Source organism: Cuculus canorus, chromosome 3, assembly GCF_017976375.1.
Source record: "Cuculus canorus isolate bCucCan1 chromosome 3, bCucCan1.pri, whole genome shotgun sequence".
Taxonomy (NCBI): Eukaryota; Metazoa; Chordata; class Aves; order Cuculiformes; family Cuculidae; genus Cuculus; species Cuculus canorus.
In genome coordinates, this window is record NC_071403.1 from 111,831,186 (window position 1) to 111,855,468 (window position 24,283).

At 38.1% G+C, this 24,283-nt stretch overlaps 1 protein-coding gene across 1 annotated transcript in view; it reads left to right on the top strand.

The window, feature by feature from the left end:
* The first annotated feature begins 1,205 nt into the window (after positions 1-1,205).
* The window catches only part of GREB1 (growth regulating estrogen receptor binding 1), a 64,834-nt gene continuing 41,756 nt past the window's right edge, over positions 1,206-24,283 (top strand). The window contains exons 1-4 of the mRNA XM_054062552.1: positions 1,206-1,309; positions 11,238-11,394; positions 17,741-17,863; positions 18,620-18,796. Coding sequence (XP_053918527.1) covers positions 1,280-1,309; positions 11,238-11,394; positions 17,741-17,863; positions 18,620-18,796 — 487 coding nt within the window. The 5' untranslated portion in view covers positions 1,206-1,279. The remainder of the gene's footprint in view (positions 1,310-11,237; positions 11,395-17,740; positions 17,864-18,619; positions 18,797-24,283) is intronic.

Consider the following 24,283-nt stretch of genomic DNA (forward strand, 5'->3'; position numbering starts at 1 on the left):
TTGGTGAGGGTTCTCATCTAGCTGAATATAACCCTACAAAAATTACTAGTTTTCAACTATATCAGTTTAGATCCATGCCACTGAACAACAGAGGGGAAATATGTGATCAGGAGTGAGAGATACTCCTTTTCAGCTGTAACTTGAGCTTACAGCAGCTTGAGACTGTTATGAAACCGTATCCTGAGAGTGAAGGGTGAAAACAGTTTCACAAGCCGTAATGAAAAATAATCTCTTCTCGTTGTTCAGTGAGTCTTGCATACAAGGATTACACAGAACCTAAATTCAGTCAAGAGCCTAGAAAAGTGTTTCATTTTACTAATTTCAGTGGTTCTTAACTGAGTTTAAATTAAAGCACATATCTAAATGTTTCATGGCATGGAACCACAGGAAAAAGAAAATTCAGTTTTCAGAATAATTGCTTTCATCTTCTGAAGTGATGTGCTGCAATTTGTGGCCTAAGGAAATGTTTGATAAATATAGTCTTACTAGAAATAAATGTTCTGTGTAAGATAGATGTATCTTGAAAAGATGCAGTGTTTGTTTAAACATGATACAATATCTATTTCTTTGTATATCTAGCAGTATATTGAATATAGTTTCTCAATATTGTTTTGATTTCCTATCCTTTTATTCAGAAGGTACAGGCACAGTAAAAACACAAAGATAATATTGCTACATATCTAATTTCTGTTCCTGCTAATCTTCTGTTAGCAAAATGAAGTACCCAGAATATACGCTTTATGCTTTCTGTTGTCTATACAATGCAAAAGGACATACTTATTTCTTTAAAAAACCCTACCTTCATTCTTTCCAAAAAACTGCAACTAAATTGTTGACATTAGTAATGCTTCAGACTGATTGATATGCGCCTGGGCAGGAGCACTGTGACCCAGCACAGCACTTCTGTATTAATGAGACATAAAGTCAGACCATTTATCATTTAGTATGGCCAGCACACAAATTAGAGAACAGCTTGCCAGGGTATATTGTGGTCTCATTACTTTGTTTTTGCCATAGTTTCAGAACAGATAGCTTTGAAACCTTCCTGTGCTCTGCCGTGACAGGAGAATGTTCATGTCACGGTGACCCGACGGAGTTATTCAGTTGCATGCAGTGCTGACTCAGGAGCCTTAAGTGTCCTATCCAATTTGCCAAGCAGCAGACTCTTCTAAATCAAAAGAAGGAAAACTCCATAAAGATATAATCACTGGCAGTTACCACAGGTGTGAGATGTTCAGCAGTGCAGTTGGAATATGAAACTTGGGGAGTAATTTACTGGATGTCGCTAGGAGCCCATGCTTTTGCTACGGTACAGTATATTATTTATTACATAGCTAATATTTGCATGCTGAAAAACACTGCTACAGCTTAATGAAAACATTAGCATATCATAAAGTAACATACTCGCACTGCCTTTTATTGGTTAATGTTCAAATATTGTAGTTGAGACATTTTACAGCTAAAATTCACGTTTGAGGTGTATGTATTTGCCTGCATTTTGTGTACTTTCTGTCTTGTCAGTTATTTGCTGTCTTTGGAGTGAGTGATTTCCTCTCAGGAAAACTTTGAAATACTAAAAGAAAAATGCAGATAACTTGCATTTTTTAGCCCTTGAAATAGACAACTCGGATCTCAAACTGCCAAGTTGTTTCCTAAATAGATGAAATTTGAGCTTTGTAGTGGTTCTTTAACCTCTTAATGCTTTTGGATTGCATATTTATGTTTGTGTATGTTTCTTATTTAATGTATTTTCAACATTCAGTGGGTGTGCAACTGATCTCCTGATTGAGTATACTTTGATGCTCAGTTTTATCATTCATCTAGAGATGTATTTGCTGTCCATAGGGGGTTAAGTATACGTTAGGCTGCTTCCATTGTATTTCTGTCCACTCTTTGTTCACTAGATGGAGAATATGCTCCAGATATAGCATAGTGTGCTGTATCAGAAGATATCAGTGAAATCTCTTCTAAGCAGTGAGGCCCTTGTCTGTGAATGAGGTACAGCCTCTAAACCTGTGTGTATCCTTGAGAACCACAACAGAGACTGCCTGGCTCTGCTTCTGCTGCTCTAAAAGAGATGACTCCAGAGCTTTAGGCTGTAAATCCTGGTCTGGGTGTGTGCGTGCGGCTGCCCCACAGGCAGCTGCTGTCCTGCCTTCAGGAATGAGCCTCAAGGGATAGATTTGGGGTAAGGAAGCTAACCTGTACAATCAGTGTAGGGTTATTCTGTTTATATTCGTTTTGGATTCTGTAAAGATTCTCAGCCTCTAGCACCAGTAACCAGAAGAAAGAGTAATATACCTAAAGTGCTGATTTCTTAGAGTTCTCTTTGGAAAACATGCATGTCAAGGTAATCTCTCTCCTTCTGGCTTGCCAGTCTGCTTCCTACTGCTTTACTCTAAGATCTCAAGTGCTTCTCTAGTCAAGGGTACAGAGCTGATATGTGTCACAATTCTTGAAAAGAAAATTGTATCTCTTTCCTGGGTAATAGTGAGAAAACCTTTGCGCTTACGGAGCTGGGAAAGGGAATGACCTAGACCCGTACCACTTAGGGAACATTTTTTTACTAATTTTCCAGTCGCCACTTTGATCATCGCTTCCTAGCATTGATTTGTGGCACCTCCTTCCCTCCCTCTCTCCTCCCTCTACTTGGCTTCTTCCTGCTGCTTAACAAGCTCAATTGGTTTTATGTATGTAATTCTTTTTTTTTTTTTTTTTTAAGAGAGTTTGAAGGTGGTCTCGAAAAGAATTGCTTTCATCCAAAGCCAGGAGCTGATCAAAGCAACAAACAAAAGCCGAATGGGAGCCAAGGCAGAGCTGCCTGCCCAGCCGTAGGATCAGGTTTCTGTGCTGGAGAAATAGTAAAGCATATCAGCAGAACTGTGCTGGAAGCTGCTGGTACAGCAGATTGTCCCTGCAGTAACACCTGCAAAGTTTATGAGATGCTGCAGGAAAATCAAAGAAATCTGCATTAGAATACATTGTTTCCTGCAGAGAGGAATGTGAAAGCATTTGCAGGATGAGGTGTCGTTGCCTAAATATATTTATTGCCATATCATATATTGGTCTGAATCCACACTGTTATTGCAACACTGGACTGTCACTCAGGTCTGTGTTTACTTTTATGAAGTAGCCCCTTAGACCAGTTATTGGAATAGTAAGGAATGATGTGTATGATTGTTTATGTAAAGAAGATCCACGCTAAATCAAAAAAGCAAGTGAATTCAAATCAATGTTATCGTTACATCTGAAAATAGATTTCTAGTGAAAATGATAGTTAAGAAACAAACTAGTAATAGCTATTCGGTCATCTATGGAAAGACTAATTAAGATTTCTTCCAAATTCTTTTCTGCAAATATGAATTTTTATTAGGCATTAGTACCAATATGGATTATAATTTTCTTTACATTTGAATAGTAATGCAATGTATGATTTTTCACAAAGGACTTTATACTATGACCTAGTCGAACTTTGTCTGACAGTTTTTCTTCTATATTACCATAAGCTAAAATAGATTGCCATTTTAAACAAATCATAGCTTTAAAAGCCTCAGAAAAATTCAGCTCTCATTTGAAAGCATAAAAGTTCCTAGAGTGAACAAAGCTTAAGTTTTCAGTAGTCATAAAGGAAGACTAAACTATGTCTTAAAACCAAAACAGCCTTTCATCCTTAAATAATTAAAGGAATCTGGCTGCAATTGGAGTTTTCTGTTTCCCCAGAAAACTATAATGTAGGCTGTCACAGCTTAGATTCCTTGTCACTAAATTGCCAACGTGCCTTAGTCTGGATCTCCAAGCATAGCTGTATTTTTAATGGGTTTATGACAAGTTAGATTGCTTTGTATTTAGTCAAGCTTTATTTTTTTTAGTTCAAAGTAAAGTTGAATTCATATGAGAAGTTTGAAAACATGTATGTTTTTTTTTCTTTTTGTAGACATAGCTGGAAATTCTTTTTTTTTTTCCTTTTTCTGTTGAAAAAACTGTTTTACTATTTTTGCTACTTTGCCCTGAATGAATTGTAGCATTTTCATTGAAAAATGAACGTTCTGTCCTCAGAAGTAATGTTTGTTGGTTTGCAGCTGAAAAAAATCAGCAAAAATAAGAAAATACTTGGGTTTAGGTCTTCTTTTTCCAGTGGCCAAAATGGATGTAAAATGATTTCATATTAAGGAAGATCCATTAAATAATTTGATTTATCATCTGCCTGAAGGAAGAAAGAAAGCAACAGCTTTTTAATAGTGGTTTTATTGAGGTTATTTAATTTTGCCCAAGTATTTTTTTCATCCCTTTTGATATTGATCTGTGTGAGTTTTTGCAAGGGCACAGAAGGCAGTTAACAAGCAGCCCTGATTTTTCAGTAGGTGGGGAAAATTGCGTGTATTGGATTTCATTGCAAAGGTGTTCGTATTAATCTCTGCAGCAATCTCCTGAGAATAAAGTCATCTCCCTATTCCTTATTTCTGAAGTGAGTGAGAGAACTGGTTTAGGTGATTAATAGAAGGAATTTGGCTTGGAATCTGAAGTTGCCAAAAAGCTCAGTGATGTCTTCCCACTTCCCACTCTTCCCGGTGCACTTGGAAGCTTGGCACCTTTAGATCGGTGTTCTCATTCCAACATCTTGTTGCTTGGAAACATGAGTCAGCAGAGGAAATCATCTCACTGTTAATGCAGGAGAAATCCTATCAGTCTGATTTTCAAAATCCAAAGAAGATATTAGATCAAAATTAAAAGCAAACACAAAAGAAAAAGAAGTGGTAGAGAGATCTGAGTAGTCCTACTGCAGTATATTTTCCTCATGGAAAGAGCAGCAGAATTGTTCTTGCCTGTATAAAGATGGTAGGATTAGGTTCTCTGTGACCTGTCATCTGTCTTAATCAGTGTCTCTGTGTTTAATCACAAACTACTTTCCAAGGTGGCATTATTAGGAAATCATTAAGGTAAATCTGGTCTGGACTATAGATAACATTTCTAATGTAATTCCACGGAAGATATATGAGTTCTGAGATCTGGAAACAGAAAAGGAGCTGGAATTTCTAGCAAAGGTAACTGTGGTTTAAGTTAAAGCTTTCCTGTTGCCTTTAAAATATAAGGGCCAAATGGGATCTACTAAATTGCCATAATTTCATTCAAATGTGAAACGCAGAACTACTAGAGACTTTAAATGATCTGACAGCTTTATTACTGTGGAATAAATTACTTCACTGAAGAAGTGGATTTCAATCAGCAAAAGTGTAAGTGACTAATCTGTAAGTGACTACTGCTTTTAATCTTATTAATACTATGGAGTTGAGCTCAGCAGAGGATCATAATTTTATTTCTCACCAACTTTTGAAGCTTCAAAATTTCTCTTTCCGGGTAAGACTAACAGCAGAAAATCAAACCCTTTTTGAAGGTTTTCTTGAAAATCATGGGAATAGTAAAACATTGGTCTGGAAGTGATCTCAAATGAAGAAATGTATTTAAATGTTTCCCACACTCCAGTATTATAACCATCAGTCTTCTGAGCCTTTTCCCCCCTCTCTTACAGCCAAGTCATACTGGCAGAACACTATGAAGAAACAGGTTTGACTTCTAGAAACGAATGTGGGTTTTTTGTGGAAATTGTCAGTAGTCCACCTATTTGCTGTGCCTGTAGGTGGCTTTGTACCGACAAATGAAAAACTTTGTAAATTACTTCTGCAAAGAAGAATGTTGTGGTGCATGAACAACTAGATTGATTCCTGTAAGAAAATTTTTCTTTGTCTTTGCCCATATGAGCTACAGCTGTAATAGTAAATTAAGCAGTTGCAGGAAAAATTCCTGTATGCCAGAAGTCATTTTTCTATTGTAGTGTCTTGGCATGGCTCTGATGCTAGTACTCACTCTGCAGTAATTCCCAGGCACACTTCGCTATGATGGGCTAGCGACCATGCCCAAAAGGCATTTTGGATGGGGTAATCTTGTTTTGAGACTAGTAGTAAAGACATAAGCTGAATCTGGTGGAGGGGTGTATATCAGCAAGAGTCTCTCTTAGTTCTCCTGGATCAAGAATTTTATATAACCTGTGGGAATAGATTTACCACGCAGCATCACTGACAAGATCAGTGATAATATAGAGGATTAAAAATCACTTATTCTTCCAAATCCAAAGCGAAAGAAAGCACTGTCTGTAATTACAGATAGCTTAATGGAAATAAAAGAGTAAAGCATGATGACACAGTCTTGTGGCTGAACTGAATCCATGAAGATCTTAAGGTATGTATTAATACCATTGAAGAGAATCAGTTTTGTGCTGTGCCTGAATTTGCCTTTCCTCCTAAGAGTTACCTTTACATACAAGTCCCTGCCTTAGGATTTCTTTCTCCTTAATCAGATTGTTGGTTTTGATTCAGGTTTTCAAGAATTGTTAGAGACTTTACTGAAGTGTAGAAATATTGATGGATTTTGGATGTAACTCATGTTCTAAGAGCAGAAGGACCTAACAGGTTTTATGGTACTGATTTGTGAATGCATAGTTAACTTGTAATAAAGAATGCTTTCTCCAATTTTGAACAAATTTTGACAGTCTTTTTGATTCCTAAATCCTAACAACCCCTCTCTTTTTATGCGAGTGATGAACTACATCTTGCCATAGTGATAACAAATTATTTTGGAATAAGAGAGGGCTTGGAAACATCTTACCATTCTCCTCTTAGAAATGATACAATATAAATCAGTCTTTTAGGCCATTTTGAAAGTATGAAAGCTGACTGCATAAATTGGGAAAGTGCACCTACTGCTATACTGCTTTGCTGGAAGGATTCATATATTACAGTACTAATGTAAATTATCTTTTAGAATCTTTTCCTCCTGTAATAATTTGTGAGACATATCCAAGATTAAATTTGTTAGTAATTAAGTGTGTCTTTCCAATTTCTCACTTTGACCCCTTGACTATGTTTTCAAACCATCTTAACACAGAGCACTTGTATTTTTTTTACTTTGCTCAGTTTCTGCTGAAGGCGAACTTTCTTTGTCAGTCTGTTTCAGTGGTAGTTGTCAAAAGCCCTGGATTAATTTCCACAGATTTCCTAATCTGTCGTAAGTGTAGGATAAATTTTTGCAGTATTGCTGTACTAGATCATCAATCTTCACAAAATCTTAATACTCCTCACGACCTCTATCACAGACAACTGCAACTAAAAAATCGCTACTGTGTCACCGTCTTTGTTCCCTGTGCGAAAGATCTCCCTCCAAGATCTTGGTGATGGGACTGCGTGTCCTCCTGCTGCTGGCGATTGCTCTGTGTTACTGTGATGGTCACTGCCATGGCTCTTGTTGGAGGTACTGCCCTCTTGGCCAGGAGGGAACTTGTTTTCTACATCACAGCAGCTGGAGTACAGGGTCATAGCAGAGTAGCGCAAGTTTTCTTCAAAACCTGAGTAGTTCAACTGGAGTTGAACTTGAAGTTGACTCTGTATGCAACAGACATTAACCCTTAAGAAGTACCTTGTTTTCCTAGTCATGAAACTCCTATTTACCATGGGAATCCTTGTTTGGAATTTGAGGGCTGCTCTCGGTAGTGTCTTATGCAATTGCACTCTCATTTTCAGGTGCCTGGACTTGGCATCTCTCTTTGGCAGCATTATCCATGGGTTTCTAAGACATTGGCATGACCTGCTTCATTTCTATCTGTAATTGCTTCTTAAGGTCTTAAGTTCCTCAGAGTGGTTTTCTCCTTTTTGTCATGGTTTTAAGCAACTCTTCCAGGTCCAGATCTTCCCCCTTTTTCTTCCCTTTGTATTGGCAAGTATTTTTCTCTGCATGCTCTCCATGGAAACCGACAGTGTGATAGGGAGGTGCCCTTTGATTTATCAGTAGTTGGGGTTGAGGGCGATCCTTCTTTGTCAGTGTGGAGTGGGTTTTTTAATAGACCTGGTCACCGTCTATGTTCATGGCTTGGAATTTCACAAGCATTTGAAAGTTTAGCCTGTGCCACCCACTTGTATCCAAGAGAGACATAAATCTGGGCTAGGAACGCTGGGTTCATTGATGCAAGAAAATAGGACTCAAAGCCTTTGCTTCCTGGTGCCACGGAGTCAGCAATTTACAATATAGGTACCTCAGTCTAGGCAGCTTTAAAGAAAAGAAGGGATGACAACCATCATAGAGTTAGTGAGAAAGAGCTTCTCCCTTGCTTTCTTCACAGAAGTAATTTCTCCTGCAAATAAGTCACTGGGATGACTGAATGACAAAGGTTGATGCTGGCAAAAAAGCTCCTGCAGTGCCCACTTTCTTGTTCCAGTGATGTGTGTTTGATGATGAAAATGGCTATAAAATATTTATCACATCTTCCAAAGAATGTTGCTGGATTTATGATTGTGTTTGGCACTGTGATTGAAAGATCCCACAAGTATGCAAGAGGTTACCAGGAGTACAAATCCATAAAGCATATTTTTATTTCATATTAGAAACCGATTCATAGAATTAAACAAACATGCTTATGTCATAAAGGATTACAGGACCTGCCCCTTGCACAAATAACTGGTTCCTTCTCCATAACATCACATTGATAAGATACTGGTTTCTAACATCCTCAGGGTTAAACATAAGATTTCTGGTGTTTGTCCACTAGTGGGCTCTATAAATGCTGATCAAGTATGATAAATCCCTGTGAACTGTATGTCTGTTTCTGTTCCTCATAAACTGTGCAGAATAATAACTTTGTGATTCTATAAAGTAGAGTTTATAAACAGAAATATTACTATGTTTTCTCATCACAGTTAGGTGCAGATAGTGATCAGTAAAGCAAGTAAACCTTCATTGCATAGAGCAGTCTGCGTGCCTGTTCATCTGATAATGCTTTTGAGTGGTCCCAGAATGTTTTCTCACTCTGGATGAGTTTAAAACATTCCAATTTTAAATGTGCTTTAATGATATTTGTCAAGAAGTAAATGTTTGAGAATCAGGTAGAACAGCCTGATTTGCATGGTCATGTTGCAAAACAGCCCTTTGTAAGACAAACCTCTGCCACTGCAGTTAAACTTGATATTCTTTGTGCTGTATCAGTGATTTTTTTTTTAAGTGCAAAAAGTCTTTTGAATGTTATATGAGTTGTTCATGTTTTGGGTCTGTATTTAAATAAAGCAGTCTATGTAACTAAGTGTATGCAGTGGATGATAGATTAATGCTGTTCCTGAAGGTGTACCTCTGAATGTTAATGTTGAGAGCCTCTTCATGCATTTTTGTTTCTCTTTAGTCTGGATTTTCAAGACTTTGACAAATGATGATGTAGAACCATATTTATCTGCTCCTGAAAATGTGGAGGTGGGTCCCTGAGCCTGCAGGTGCCTTCAGTCTAAGAAGAGAAAATATTAGTACCTAATATAGGATGGAATTCAAAGAAAAAAGCATTGAATAGGTGTTTGTCAGGTATCTGGGTAATTATTTGTCCTTGTTGCATTAAAGAAAATGTTGAAGGATAGATTAGAATTAGAACTAAGCAATTTCTAGGGCTTTTATGTAGAAACAGCTTTTAGTATAATTAATTTCAGGGCTTGACCTTGTGTTTCCTTCATATACCTCTGATAAAGCTTTTTAAGGATAATACTGATGTCAGGCTTTCCTCATTGTCTTTAGCTGTGTTTGGTGTCGCAGGACTTAGAAGAAGAGAAGCCAGAGGCTTTCTATCTATCAGTGAGGAAAGGCAGCTGTAATCTGCTTTCTGTGTTGGAAGAAAAGATGCATCCTCACTTCTCTATGACCACTGAACATCACTAATGGGCTTTGCAGCTCCTCATTTACCCTTCACAAAATAGATACATCAGTACTTCTTATGCCAACTTTTCTGTTTGATTTTGTGTATGTACACAAATATTTCATCAGTGCTGCCTGCTTTTAATCTAGATCGTGTTCTTAAATAATGCCTGCATTTCTTTTGTAATTCCTGTTGTACTTCTATTAATAATATATATATCAGGGTGCTATATTGTATAGTATTAACTATACTGTATATGTAATACTAAATGATATAAACAGGAATACAAGTTAGACAATATAGTCATTTATATTAGACAGTATAGTCATTTATTAGACAGTATAGTCATTTATTAGACAATATAGTCATTTATATGACTATAAATGGCAAATATAATCTACAAAATCATAAAAAGATACCCAAGCTGTCAACTTTGTATGTCGTTCCTTTCAAACCCCCTTTTCCATCAAGAGCAGTGTGTGGTTACGCAGTGGTTTTTCTTTTGCTTGACTGATTCCTACAGGATGCTTCCCAACAGGCTCATTTCCCAAGCAATACCCAGTGCCGAGGGGCTGTTCAGTGTATGGGAATTACGGCCACAAACAGGAAGCGTTTCATGCTTTCTATTCACAGTTACTTGAGGAGGGAAAGGACATGGGGCCCAGGGCAAGCGCGACTTTGTATTAGGCAAAGAAAGCTGACATAGCTTTTGGTTATACCAGTTCATTGTATTCGCTGTGGAAAGCAGGCGGCAGTTAAGTGTGTGGGACATTCAGCTGGAATAGACTGATTCCTCAATGACAGAATGAGTAAATGATGTGGTTTCACTAACAATAAAGCCCTAATAATAAAATGCAAAATCTAATAGGTAATAGGTATGTCTCATTCTAAAACAAAAAAACAAAAAAAAAGGAAAATCATGTTTATGAGGAAAAACACTGCTTAAGGTAAGAAGGAAAAACCATTCTATCATACAATATCTGAGTTATGGCAGTGATACATTAGTTATGAGACAGATACATCGTACTGCTTTAGCTGTGAGTTTTCAGCCATGATAGGCCATGCAAAGTTAAATACAAAAAACCTGTGCTATTCCCCAGGTCCTTTAACATTTATTCTATTCAAATCATGTGAAACAGAAAGGCTGTTTTACGGATGAGATTCCGATTATTGAAAATGCCTCTCCTCAACTGCAATATAAACCAAGGAATTACTCGAATCTGATTTCTAGCCACATCTTCAAGAAGGTGTCAAAGCTCACTGCCTTTCTGCTGAATTACAGAAAGCTGTTACTTTTAGATAACTTCCTGTAATTTACCAGCAGGATCTGCTCAGCGACCACTGCAGTCAATGTTCTTTTCCTTTGCCTTTCTTTGTGGACAATGAAGCTTCTCTCTTTCATGAGAAATGTTGTAGTCTGACATCAGCGTGCAGTGATAAGATTCTGAGTGCTAAAATTGAAATATCTTTCATTTTTCTTTTCTTCTTGTCTCCTTTTTTTTTTTTTTTCTTTTTTGAGAAGATGGGAAATTCTTACGCTGGTCAGCTCAAGACAACGCGGTTTGAAGAAGTGTTGCATAATTCTATCGAGGCCTCTCTCCGCTCAAACAACTTGGTTCCCAGACCAATCTTTTCTCAGTTGTATTTGGAAGCTGAACAGCAACTGTCATCACTAGAAGGTAGGAAATAGTGGAATTTATGTTTCTGCTTGAAGTAAGTTCTGCTGTTTTCTCTCCCAAGGGTTAGCGCATGGATCTCAAATCAAAATACAGAAAACCAAAAGTCTGTTAAAGTTTTTCTTTGCATTTTTTACGATCTATAAATATATATGTATTAGAAAAAAAAAATACAGATGGCATTGTCTTTGATTTTGACAAAGTTGAGCCATTTGCTTGCTCAGGTTTAATAATAAACATAAATTGAAGTATTAGGAATTGTTTCATTAAATCTGGGGGGGAATCTTTGGAGATTTGAAATATAAATATGCTATCCTACAGTTTATCATACACTGCTGAAAGTTATACAGTAAATCATGGTAAACACATAATAGATATATAAATGATATATGCCAAGACTGATTTTCATTGTGAATAAATACAGCAGAAACATTTTTTAGCTTTTAAGAAGGTTTATAATTACTTTAGGCATAATGTTTTCAGTTATTCTGTGGTTGTAAGGGTAAAACCTCAGGATGCGTTCTCTCATAAACCCCGCAGAAGTTCTTATTTAACACGTGGGATTTCTCACTGAATTTTTGTGTCTGTTTAGACAAGCCTGCTTTCTGAGTTTCATTTGTTCAGTTTTTGTTGTTTTTTTCTTTTTTTTTTTCTCCCTTGGAAGCAGTGTAGTTATGTGCTATGTAGAACAGTGCTGTTATGTGGAGTATTCTCGTGGTTTTCAAGGAGTTTACTGGTATGTGCAGGACACTGGCATACTGGTGCAACATTTTGTTTAATAATTACATTATCTGGCTCCTTCTGTCACCAGGGTGGTATTTAATTTCTTTTTGACCATGCCTACTTCCTTTGTCATACTTTTCTAGAGATGGTGCAGTTATATACGTAATGAAAAATGCATAATACCTAACATTCCATGGTAACAGAAAAAAGGAAAAAAACCAGCCCAAGAAGTAGTAGTAGATAAAAATGTTTTGCAAAGATTAAACTCATTACTATTACCTCATGGTAACTGCTTTGAAAACATTCCTTGAAAAAAGTAAATCTCCTCACAGTTCACTCACCATTAGTCGTTTCTTCTTGAGGTTGTTTTGCTAATACGGGATGTAATAATGAATATACATCCATTGTGAAATATATATGCTGCTTATTCCCTACACAAAGCGATCCTTCTATCCAAACACTTGTATGAGAATTTAATAAAATTTTCTGTGGCAACCAACTATGACGTCACAAAATGGATTATGACATTGATTGGGAAAGATGCTACAGTGGCACACGCATTGTTCAGGAACAAAAGTGCGATTTCACACTTCTGTAACTTTTTTCTTTCAAGGCTTTCAAAGAACTTTCCAAACCATGAGATGCTGATCCTATTTTCTTTGCAGTTAATGGAAACAGAATTGAACTCTAATTAATTAAATGTCTCACAACAGCCTGGGAGAACATTTCTTTCATGAATGTTGCAGAGGAGGGGAACTCGGAATGGACATGTAATACAGTTTTTCCTAGGTTGTTCCTTGGGTGGGAGAGGTCTACAAGCTGGCGTCATGTATTCCAGCCTCATCATAACTTGAAATTTCCACTTGTAGCTGCATGAATCCTTGTCCTCTGAGGGACAGGAGGCATCTGATGCAGAGAGTAAGCGGTCTGGGTGTTCAGGAACCTTCTAGGAATCTGCATTATAAACTCTTTACAATAGAAGCCAAGGTTATTTGGTTCTAACAGGTTTAGATTTCTTTCGTATCTCTGTTTGCTTAGTTATTACCATATAAAAGGCAAATTAAACCTGTGGACTGACTTGGCAGTTATTAGAAGTATGTGCAAATCAGGGAGGCTCTTTAACCTTATTCTTCATTTCTGAAATCAAAATCCTGTTTGAATTGCAATCACATTCGCAGTTTTGATTCTCTAATCACCTCTTGTCAAATACAAAAGGTATTTCTTCCATTTTTTCTCCTGCGCTCTTAGACACATTTGGGTGCCAATGTTTAGGGCTGCGTATTATGTTTATGTGAAGAGGTGTGAAGCTGATTTCATAAGTTAAGGGCAAGAATTATTTTTCTCACTAGCATCCAACTCCTGTGCCACCAATACCACTGGTACTTGAGTGGGAAAAGGATAAGAAGCAGCATGGCAAAGCAGTGCAGAGCAGCAGCGCGGCAGCTGGATCCACTGCTGTGAGACTATTCACTGAGCTGGTGATTTAAACCCTGATGCTGCATTCAGTTTGTGGATAAGATCAGCCCTACAAATACTCTTATTTAGAAAAAATTATGTGTCTATTAAAATATTCACAAGACTTAACTTATATTTAAACTATACATTAAGGGGAGAAGTATTTTCTCTGTGAAATTTCATAATCACATCTGTATAAATATAAATGTCTAATAGGTTCTTTGTGAGAACTGAAAAGAATTCCTTAAAGAAAACAATGATGTTTGTGATATCAGTGAATAAATTTAAATTATGGACAAAATCTTTACAGTATGTCTGTTGGCTTAATAGAGTTACATCATTTTACATCAGCCGACCATCTTCTGTAACAGACAACAGAACAACTACAGTTGAGAATCCACTTTTGCCATCATCTTGTCTCTGCTTTTGAATGTTTGATTTTGTGTTCTTTTGGAACTGTTTAAGAAAAGAAGAGATGGGACAGACACACAAACACAGAGTTTTTTGAAGGCGTCCTGCTTTAGAAATAAAATTGAAGCATAAACATTTTTTAAAACAAGCAGCAGAAACCCTAGTGATGTCCCTTACAGGTGAAAGCAGCTCATTCTTGTGTATTGTAGGTAGATATTTGCTCTTGTGCTCTTTCATTTTTGACCTGAAAGTGCCTAGCTCTCCTATTCCTTTGTTTCTATTTCATTTTCTTGTCTTGATCTTTTTTTTTTTTTTCCTTTTCATTTGATGTGAATTTGCCTATTACGGCAGAACAAACCTGACAGCTTACTACTGTCCAAAGTGGGAAATGCCACTTCTGTCCCCAGGCCTCCTACCCGTATCTTCCCATTTTCTGCCTTTCCGTCAGTTTTGGCATTTGTTGGAGCTTACGCTGAGCTAATTTAATAGACAAACCCATTAAAAGAAAACCTGGCCACTGTTGTTTGCTAAGTTAGTTTTCCACTGGGTTAGCAAGCTCAGCACAGGCTCCAGTAAGTGTCAGAGCTGGCACAAAGGGAAAGGAAGAAGCTTCATGTGGAAAGAGAGGAGACCCAAACTAATCCCTTTTTCATTGCATTTGGAAGTTAGTCAAGGTTAAGTCACAGCACATAATTTATCCTTGACTTAAATAGCACGGATAGAGCGCTTCAGTTTTCCCTTTGTTCACTTTCAACATTTTTGTCTTTGGATTACACCCTTCGAGCCGTCATGTTTAACATTCTGCCCTTATCTGTCTGCATCAGGACACGAGCCTGGTGTTTAGGTACTTAAAAGTAAACATATCCTTCAAACCCTCATTTACATGGGGGTCTAGGGCTTAATGGCCTTTAGAGATGCATCTTCAAAGTCCAGGTTTGCTCCCTTCAGCTTCCTCCCTGATTCTCATTTATTCTGTAGTATTTGTTTAGCCAATTCTACAATCATTTCTCAATGAAGAAAAAGCTACCCACGAAGAGTCATAGGAAAAATAATCGTTGATGAATATCCTATGGGATTCTGAGTGTCTGATCCAAAGTCATTCAAAGCAAAGAGAGTTGGTCCAGTTGACACTGAGCTTTGGGAGACGACTGTGGTGTGCTTCTTTGTGTTTCTGTTTAAAGACTAAAGGCTGGAATACAAGAATAATGTGGGAGCTCAACTGCTATTTTACTTGCCCCAGTCCAAACAGGTATTCAGCTTCTTTCTGGTCCTTAAGTACCTGCAGTCCTTTACCACCAAGCTTTGCTAATGATAAGTCTTTTTGTTTGCTGCAGGCACATCCCTACAGGAGACAAGAAGCTAGAGGCCCCACAGGGGGGGCTTAGTACTTCTGCCCCATCTGTGTCCTATGTAAGGCTGGATCTGGTCTGATATTTTCCTTAGTCTTGCCCATAGAAGTGTTCTCCCCACCTACCATTTAGCCACACTCCTCTCTTTGCAGACTTTGTCCATTTTGCCGTGAATGTATCTGAGCCATAAAAGGTGATGGAGTCTTTGCTCAGTGTGTTTCACTGGAGCTGTTGCATTATGCATGAAAAAGTTATTGCCTCATGGGTAAAGAGAGGGAAAGAAGAAATTTTGAGTTGAAAGGCTGAAACATACACCAAAAATATGCAGGTGAATTCTGTTAACAAGCAAGCAATGAGGGAAAGGATGTGGATGTAGTCTTATTGGGCTTCAGTAAAGCCTTTGACACGGTTTCTCACAGTGTCTGCTTGGGAAACTGTCAGCCTCTGGCCTGGACAGGCACACGCTCTCCTGGGTGAAAAACTGGTTGGATGGCCGGGCCCAGAGAGTGGTGGTAAATGGAGTTAACTCCAGCTGGAGGTCGGTCACAAGTGGAGTTCCTCAGGGCTCAGTACTGGGTCCAGCTCTGTTCAATGTCTTTATCAATGACCTGGATGAGGGGATCAAATGCACCCTGAGTAAATTTGTGGACGACACTAAGCTAAGTGGTAGTGTGGATCTGCTGGAAGGTAGGGAGGCTCTGCAAAGGGACCTGAACAGGCTCGATGGATGGGCTGAGGCCAATGGCATGAGGTTCAACAAGGCCAAATGTTGGGTTCTGCACTTGGGGCACAACAACCCTATGCAGCGCTACAGACTGGGGGAAGAGTGGCTGGAGAGCTGCACGGAGGAGAAGGACCTGGGGGTGTTGGTTGACAGCCGACTGACAATGAGCCAGCAGTGTGCCCAGGTGCCCAAGAAGGCCAATGGCATCTTGGCTTGTATCAGAAATGGTGTGACCAGCAGGTCCAGGGAGGTTATTCTCCCTCTGTACTCAGCACTGGTGAGACTGCACCTGGAATACTGTGTTCAGTTCTGGGCCCCTCACCACAAGAAGGATGTTGAGGCTCTGGAGCGTGTCCAGAGAAGAGCAACGAAGCTGGTGAGGGGGCTGGAGAACAAGTCTTATGAGGAGTGGCTGAGAGAGCTGGGGTTGTTTAGCCTGGAGAAGAGGAGGCTGAGGGGAGACCTCATTGCTCTCTACAACTACCTGAAAGGAGGTTGTGGAGAGGAGGGAGCTGGCTTCTTCTCCCAAGTCACAGGGGACAAGATAAGGGGGAATGGCCTCAAGCTCTGCCAGGGGAGGTTCAGGCTGGACATCAGGAAAAAATTTTTCACAGAAAGAGTCATTGGGCACTGGAACAGGCTGCCCAGGGAGGGGGTGGAGTCCCCATCCCTGGAGGTATTTAAAAGGTGGGTGAATGAGGTGCTCAGGGACATGGGTTAGTGGTTGATAGGAATGGTTTAACTCAATGATCCTGGAGATCTTTTCCAACCTAGTGGTTCTGTGGTTCTGTAATTCTGTGAATCAAGTAAAAATACTGATTTAGGTAGCCAGTGCACCAGAAAAGTGGCTTATAGCAGAGAATCTGAAAAAGAAATGTCTAAGGTCCTCTAAAAAACGAAGCCTACATCATCTATTCTTCTCCTCAGCATTTAATATTGCCTCCTAGACCAGTACAGTCCATGAATAGACTACTGTGAATCATCTTCCTAGACATCTGCCTTTCCTTGACATTGAACAGGAAGCGGCAGTGCTTTACTCAGAGCTTTGGATTCTGGTAAAAGGCAGAAGACCTGAGAATTAGGTGTTCTTATCATGGCATAATCTGTCATGAACCTTGTCTCAAACAGGAACTGTTTTTTCAGATTCCTGTACAACAGCAAAGACATGGCCAATACCTAATTAATAAAATCTGTACTCGGACTGTAGCCAGGACATTCTAAAGTGCTAAGAAATAATGACTTTGGGTTTATATTATCAACAATGGATACAGTTACACTGTCACTGTTGTGATCAGCAAGAGATCAAACACCAGGATTTACACCTCTAAATGTTTTGAAGTTAGCTTAAAAATAATGAAATTAAAAAAATAATAAATGGAGGCTTCTTTTTCTTTGTCCTTCAGGGTTTTTACATTCTCAGGTGCAGTTGCGTCATACTTTTGAACTTCTTAACAGGGGCTAAAAGCTTTATTTTTTTGATTTAAGACATTCTATTGTAAGCATGACTGGAAACTGGAGCTTTAAGGAAACAGCAAATATCTTAGGAGTTGGCAACAGTAAAGTATTGTCAAGAGGAGAGAATCTAGTTTGCTGTAAGACTTTCTGTAACTGGGTCACCCTGTTCATTCATTGGTTTGTTGCCAGCACTTTCTGTTGCCTAAGTAATTTATGCTATCATAATTCGTAGCAGGCAGCAGAGCAGATAATGAAGAAGAAGAAGAGGAGGAGGAAGAAGAAGGCTCAGAATCAAGTAGTCCTCCTGTTGCTTACCAGATGAAACCTCCTCCAGAAGGATGTTGCACTACTGATGGTAAGAAACACACTGAACATGCTGTCCAAAGGCATTTACCCTACTGAAATGAGTACAAGTGGGGCCATCTCCCCTACGATTAATCAGAATTAGATGATTTATATGATATAGAAATCCTAAAAATGTCAGTGTTCATCACCTGCCAGATAAGGCTGAATGGCTCTTGGTTGCTCTTATATTTGACGTGCCCTTTGCCAGTGTGTCAGATATGCATTTGCGTTGGAAAGCCTGGCATTAGGACAGAACTTTTGTTCTCTTAGGCAAGGTGACCTTTAAAAAGTTGAGTTTGCAGGCATAGCATTTGCTAAAATTAATGTGGTAATTCTGATGACTTTGTCATCGCTCTTTTTTATTTATTTTCTACCTCATTCAGTGTTGCTGTAAAAAATATTCAAAACCCCAGGAAAAGCCAGTGAAATTCACCAGACACCGAGAACTATAACCTCCATTTTTGACTATGTGACCTAAGTTATGATGATGTTAGTAAACAGTCCCATAGGTATGTAGCCTGCAAAACATCATCAAGAGAAACTTCACTACACATTCTCAGATTTTTGCTTTTTTATCATACTGGTAGCATCTGTTTATGGCTGACTGAAAGGCAGGGAAGAAAATTATCTCTGGATTTGTCCTTGACCTCAGAGCTCAACTTTGTTTTTCATTAAGAATATAGGAAGTTCTTTAATGAAGACAATTGTGAGTATTAAATAAAAAAATCTTGTCAACTTATAATATGTTGAATTGATTTTTTTCTAGGTTTCTGCCAGGCTGGTAAAGATTTGAGACTAGTTTCGATTTCCAATGAACATATCGAGGTACCATCAGGGTTTTTACTTGTTGGTGCAAAGTCACCAAATTTACCTGATCACCTTTTAGTGTGTGCTGTGGATAAAAGATTCCTGCCAGATGACAATGGGCACAATGCCCTGTTGGGTAAGTGTCTGTGACTGCAGTAAGTGGATGCTTCTCTGGGCTAAGATTATTAGCTTTTTTTTTGCAGAGTGAGTTCAGCAGATCTTGCTTCTGTTCCAGGTTTACAGTAATGTTCACTGGTGATGCACAACAAGATAACAGCTCAGAGCTGGCTGTGTTTGCTTCAGAAAGATCCAGAGTGAGGCAGTTCATTGGAAATGCTTCATCACCTTCTATTCGTTAGTCCAAGTCTAAAGTTGTTGTCTGATCAGTTTATCTCTGGTAATTGGACAAGTTGAACTGCTCCCTCTCTCTGTTTTAGCTTCCAAATATTAACATGGACAGACTGTAGGTCTGTCAAGCGGAACCTTCAGGTTACATTTACACGAAAACATTCCAGTGACAGCTTGAATCACAAAAATTTATGGCCTTTTTGATTTGTCTCTTTGAGACGGGGATTATATTCTCCATTGTGTCCAAACAATAGCATAGGTTCTGGATCTTAACCTATGACATCTTGCTATTATCAAAATATAAATAAGTATGAATGATGATAAACTGAATTTTTTCCTATTTGCGTAATCGAGTAATACTATGTGTTTGAATAATACTGTTTGTAGGATCCTTTATCTTCTTGCTTTTCGTTTCTTTAAAAGTCTAACTTCTGACATGAAACTAGGTCCTTCTATCTATTTTTCTTATAGCTTTGCTAATTGCTGTTAGCCTCATCCAAATCAGCTCAAATAGGGAAGTTGTGCAGTCAGAGAATCACAAAGTCATAGAATCATCGAGAGGTTTGGGTTGGAAGAGACCTTAATGAAATGAACATTAATGTTATTTAAATAGAATAATTTTTATATTGGGGAAAGTAGTATATAATTGGAGGAGAACTTTTGTTTTTCAGTCGGGCACTCTGAAGTTCTTTTGTATTATTTTCTTAGTTAGGTAACCAAAAATCCTGCATTGTATATTTGTCTACAGTATGAGCTTTAAATAGCAAAAAAAGAAATATTTGTTATGTCTTTTAACTGTTTTCTTTCACAAACACAGAGGGATATAACATGAGTTCATTTGTTATCTCCGTCTGAGCAATTCAGGGCATTTGGGATGACAGTGTAGTGTGAAGGTGTGTAATGTAAGTCTATGTACAGTAATTTCTTTCCTCATGTGATCTTGCAGCGTTGGTTTGATCACAGTACATTTAACCAGTGATTGTAAAAGAATTAAAAGGGTTGTAAATCACCCACGTGTTGTCATTTTAAAGATAAAGACAGGAATGTTGTACCACTCAAGTCATTCAGTGCTAGCACTATTAACAGCTTAAGATCCTTTGGCTGTTAGCAGAGAGGAAGTAGTGTATTTGTTAATTGCATGCTAAACAAGAGCAGAAAAAGGCAACAGGAACATAACTGGGAGGTTTTTATGCTACTTACATCCTCAGCTGGCTTATTTAATACGTCTTAGTTTCCTGAAACCATTTCAGTGTTTTTTTTCTGGCTGTTGTTATACATTTAAACACCAACGAATCATATTCTTTTGCAAAGAATTTTAGTATTTCTGTAGGATGACTTTTTTGTATTCTATAATAAGCTTAAATATGAAAGAGCTTACATACTTTAAGATACAAAGTCTTCATCTGTAAACTCAATAAAATAATGTTCCTGGTCCCTAATTTAATGAAAAAACAAGATATATGTTATTGACATGAGTGCAGTGTATTGTTTGCACAACAGATCATACTGGAGGTAGAAATGATTGTTTGATTCTGGTTGTCATCCACTGATGCAAGTCAAGTCAGGTTAAGTAAAATTAGAAGCAGACATGAATAGTCTCATAGCTCCAGACACACAGTGAGATAAAAGACAGACCCATTCTTGCTTTAAATTCTCTATCTATTAGTGTAACACAGTGACCTCTGTCTTGCACTGGATTTAAGTTGAAAACATTTCATATGAAGAAGGGAAGCTCTATTTGTTGTCTTGCTTTTAGAAACAAGATAGAAGGCTTGTTTTTGGTATTCTGAGTTTAGGCTGTTCTCCCTCAAACATGTTGGCATTTTGAAACAGCATGGAAAGTGGTCCCTTGAAGCCTTTCTAAGTTCAGAGGGAAATGGAGTTGGATTCATTTTTAATTGAAATGAGCTGTCTTCGTGAGTCAGTGCATATCCCACACTTTTGGTAAGACTTTTTGGTGATACAGGCACATCACCTGTAATCTTTCAAACCCATTGCTTTTCCTTAATTTCATGGTTTTTCTCTTAATATACTGTGTTTTCGTAAGGCAGCTCTTACTCAATACTATAGATCTTTTCCAAAATAATTTATTTGAATGGAAAAGACACTAATGAATTACCCAATAGTTTCCTGTTTTCTCATGATCTGCCTGCATATGGTTGTGAAGATGCCTGTGGACCATACAAAAATTCCAGAAGAAAACAGGAAATGTCTCTGTAGTTTCCGGGCTCACTTTTGACTTATGGTCTTGTTCCCATTAGGGGCTGTTGAATGCCTCTGGGGCATGTGCCAATTTATTGATTATGCTAATAAGTTGTACACCATCAAGGCATATGTGCTTGTGATTTGAAAGTAACTTCTGCTGCCGATCATTTTGTTTCTTTGTTTTTACAATCAACACATTGTTCCATAGGAAAAAAAATCGCATTTTCTGGAAATGACTATCGTTTTGGCAAGCAAAAGTTTCCTATGTCTGAGCATATACCTCATAAGCTTCTGTTAATAAAGACAGACCTCAGGTTTAACTGCAATTTACAAGGCAGATTCAGCTTTTTGCCTTTAGGAAGCTATTTCTTGCAGGTTTCCTTGTGAGCTAAAGGAATGCTTAGATGGAGGAAGCACTTCTGTGATAGTGAGATATTTATTGTTTCCTAATAAAAGCAGTTACTGTGTACCACTCCCAAAGATTTTTTTTATGTTTTGGGTTGTTTTTCCCAGTTCTCACTCTTAAGGAGAGTCTCATGATAAACAAAGCAGCTATTCACCCATCATTTTCCTTTCCAAAAGACCAAACAGCTGCCCGCTTTCCTAGCAGGGAATAAGAAATCCTTTTTTCTTTTTTTTCATTGAGTCCCTGAGGTCAGAATGACAGAGGAAAAGATTAGTTTGCTTGCATTGTAGGCTGTGTGTGAGATGAAAACATTGTCGCATAAAATACTGTGGCTGATTCTGTTAAACTGTAAAATGTTCCATAGGGCTTTTGTAGCAGCAGTGAGTTTCCGTCCAATGAAGTTCTCCAGACTGACCGTATTGATTTAAATGTAGGACTTTGGTCTTCAAATGGCGTGGTACTAAGTAGGAGGGGAAAATGTGAGGCATGGTCTGTGTTTGTGTGCATTTTCTCATGAGTAGAACTGAAAAGAAGAAATACTTCTGCTGAAAAGTTGAAAATATAATCATTCTTTGTCTTCAGCAAGCTGCCAACTTTCCACAAAAATATTAACATTAATTAAAAGCCATTTAAAAGAGAAACAGAAAGTAAATTTTCTGACACTTTATGAAAGATTAGATTATGAAAGACTAGATTATGAAATATTAGAGGGATATTGTTCCATCCTGAAGTCCTCTCTTTATCCCTAGCACGAACTCACTCTTGATCCAAAGGAACCATTTCCCCAGTGAGAAGGTAGGTCAGGTTTCATACCCTTTTAGTCCAAGGTCCTTCTTCCAACAACAAGGTCCCTACTGTGGAAGGGCTTTTTAAATTATGAGCTATTGATTATTGCGATGTGAGCAAATTCAAGCAAATGCATATGATAAAATACCAGATACAATCAAATGCCTTCTTATTAAACAACCTTCAGAGGGCAACAGCCTTAAAACACCACTGAACTGAGCTGGATATGAACTGGTGACCTAAAGGTGAAAGGCTTTTAGCCCCTAAACTCCAGGCATTGATTTCTGATTCTCTTGTGAAATCAGTCTCGTGACATAGATATATTGAGTCACCTTATGGTTGCCCCGACTCCCCTGACCTTTGTCCTCTCTATAATGTATGGAAGAATATTTAATTCGGCTTGTTTATAAAACAAGCTCTTCCCTCTATCAGCTGCTGCCTCGGGCCGTGGCACATGAACAGGGCATGCAGAGAAGGGAGGGTGATGAAATGTTTGGGTTCTCAGCGTTACTCAGTCTGCTACATAAAGTGCTATGAGCAATGTTGGCAGAGCCCTGCAATGAGTAATGATTGAACAGCATTTTTTTGTGTTGGAGTTATAAGATTAAGCTGTGTTCCATCTGTGATGTCAGGGCTGAGCTGTATTAACGAAGCCACCAAAGACAGTATCCGTGAGAATGAATGGGATGAAAAACAGTGCTAGCAAGGAGCTTGCTAGAAAGGACTCATTCTGACACGGAGGAGCTGGGAAATCTTGAAGGGAAAGAGGATAGCTTGACTCAAAATGGAAGTAAAAAAATAAACTTCTAAAGGGTTCTCTGAGAACTTGTCAAAACAAGTGAACAATTTAGATCTGTTTAATCTTTACTAGGCCTCATCTATATGCTATACATTGTGTAAACTAATTTTCCAGTAGATGTCATAGACTTAAAAATAGACGATTAGAGCAAAAGGTTATTTCGGGTAAAAGTTATTGCTAAATCTGGTATAGGCTGATGATGATTTACCAGAGTGACCAGTAGTGACTGGTCTAAAGTCCACATTAAACAATTTTATTTCCACTGTCCAACTTTCTGTTGGACAAACATTTCTACCTGTGTTTTTGGCAAGTTGGTAGATGCTTTCAGCAAAATTGTAAAACCTAAAAAATGCACATGCACTTCTATTTTACTTTTGGAAATGGTCCCTTCGTGCTTGTATTTGACAAGCTGGTAAGTGACATCCAAGCAAAAATGACAGTGCTGCTGCCCATGCTCAGCGTGCTGCCGAGGGGAGGGGAAGTTTTCGTTTACTAACAGAAGCATTTCTCGTGATTTCTTAATCTGCATAAAATGCATGCAAACTCCACAGCTTTTGCCACATCCGTTCTAATTTTGTTTCCTTTTGTTGTTGCTTTTATTGCAGCTACTGAAGGCTCTGTGATGTTAGACAGATGCTTTTGTGCTGATTGATATAACACAGAGGATTCTGCAGAGTCATGACTTGTCCTGATTTTATGAGTCATAATGACCTTTATCATCCTACCAACGAGGATCAGAGGGATAATAGGCATCTTTCAATTGATGTTAGCCACTTGTTCCCATGGATACCAGACCAATTTCCACATGAACTTAGGTTTTTAATACACATTTCTGAGCCATCTGAAAACTAATTAAAGTACTCAGATTGTAAACCAAGCAACAGGTGTTTATAAAGCGTTATATTTCAGTGCTTATATTTTACAAAAGAACAAATTTATCAGTCAGCAATTTGAAAACCTTTTTGACATGTGATCATTTTCATAAATGGTTCTTAATTTTATTTACCATATTATTGTTTGCTCCAATTATTTATTTCCAATGTTGTTGTCCATATGTTAAGTGAGATGTATTTCCTTTA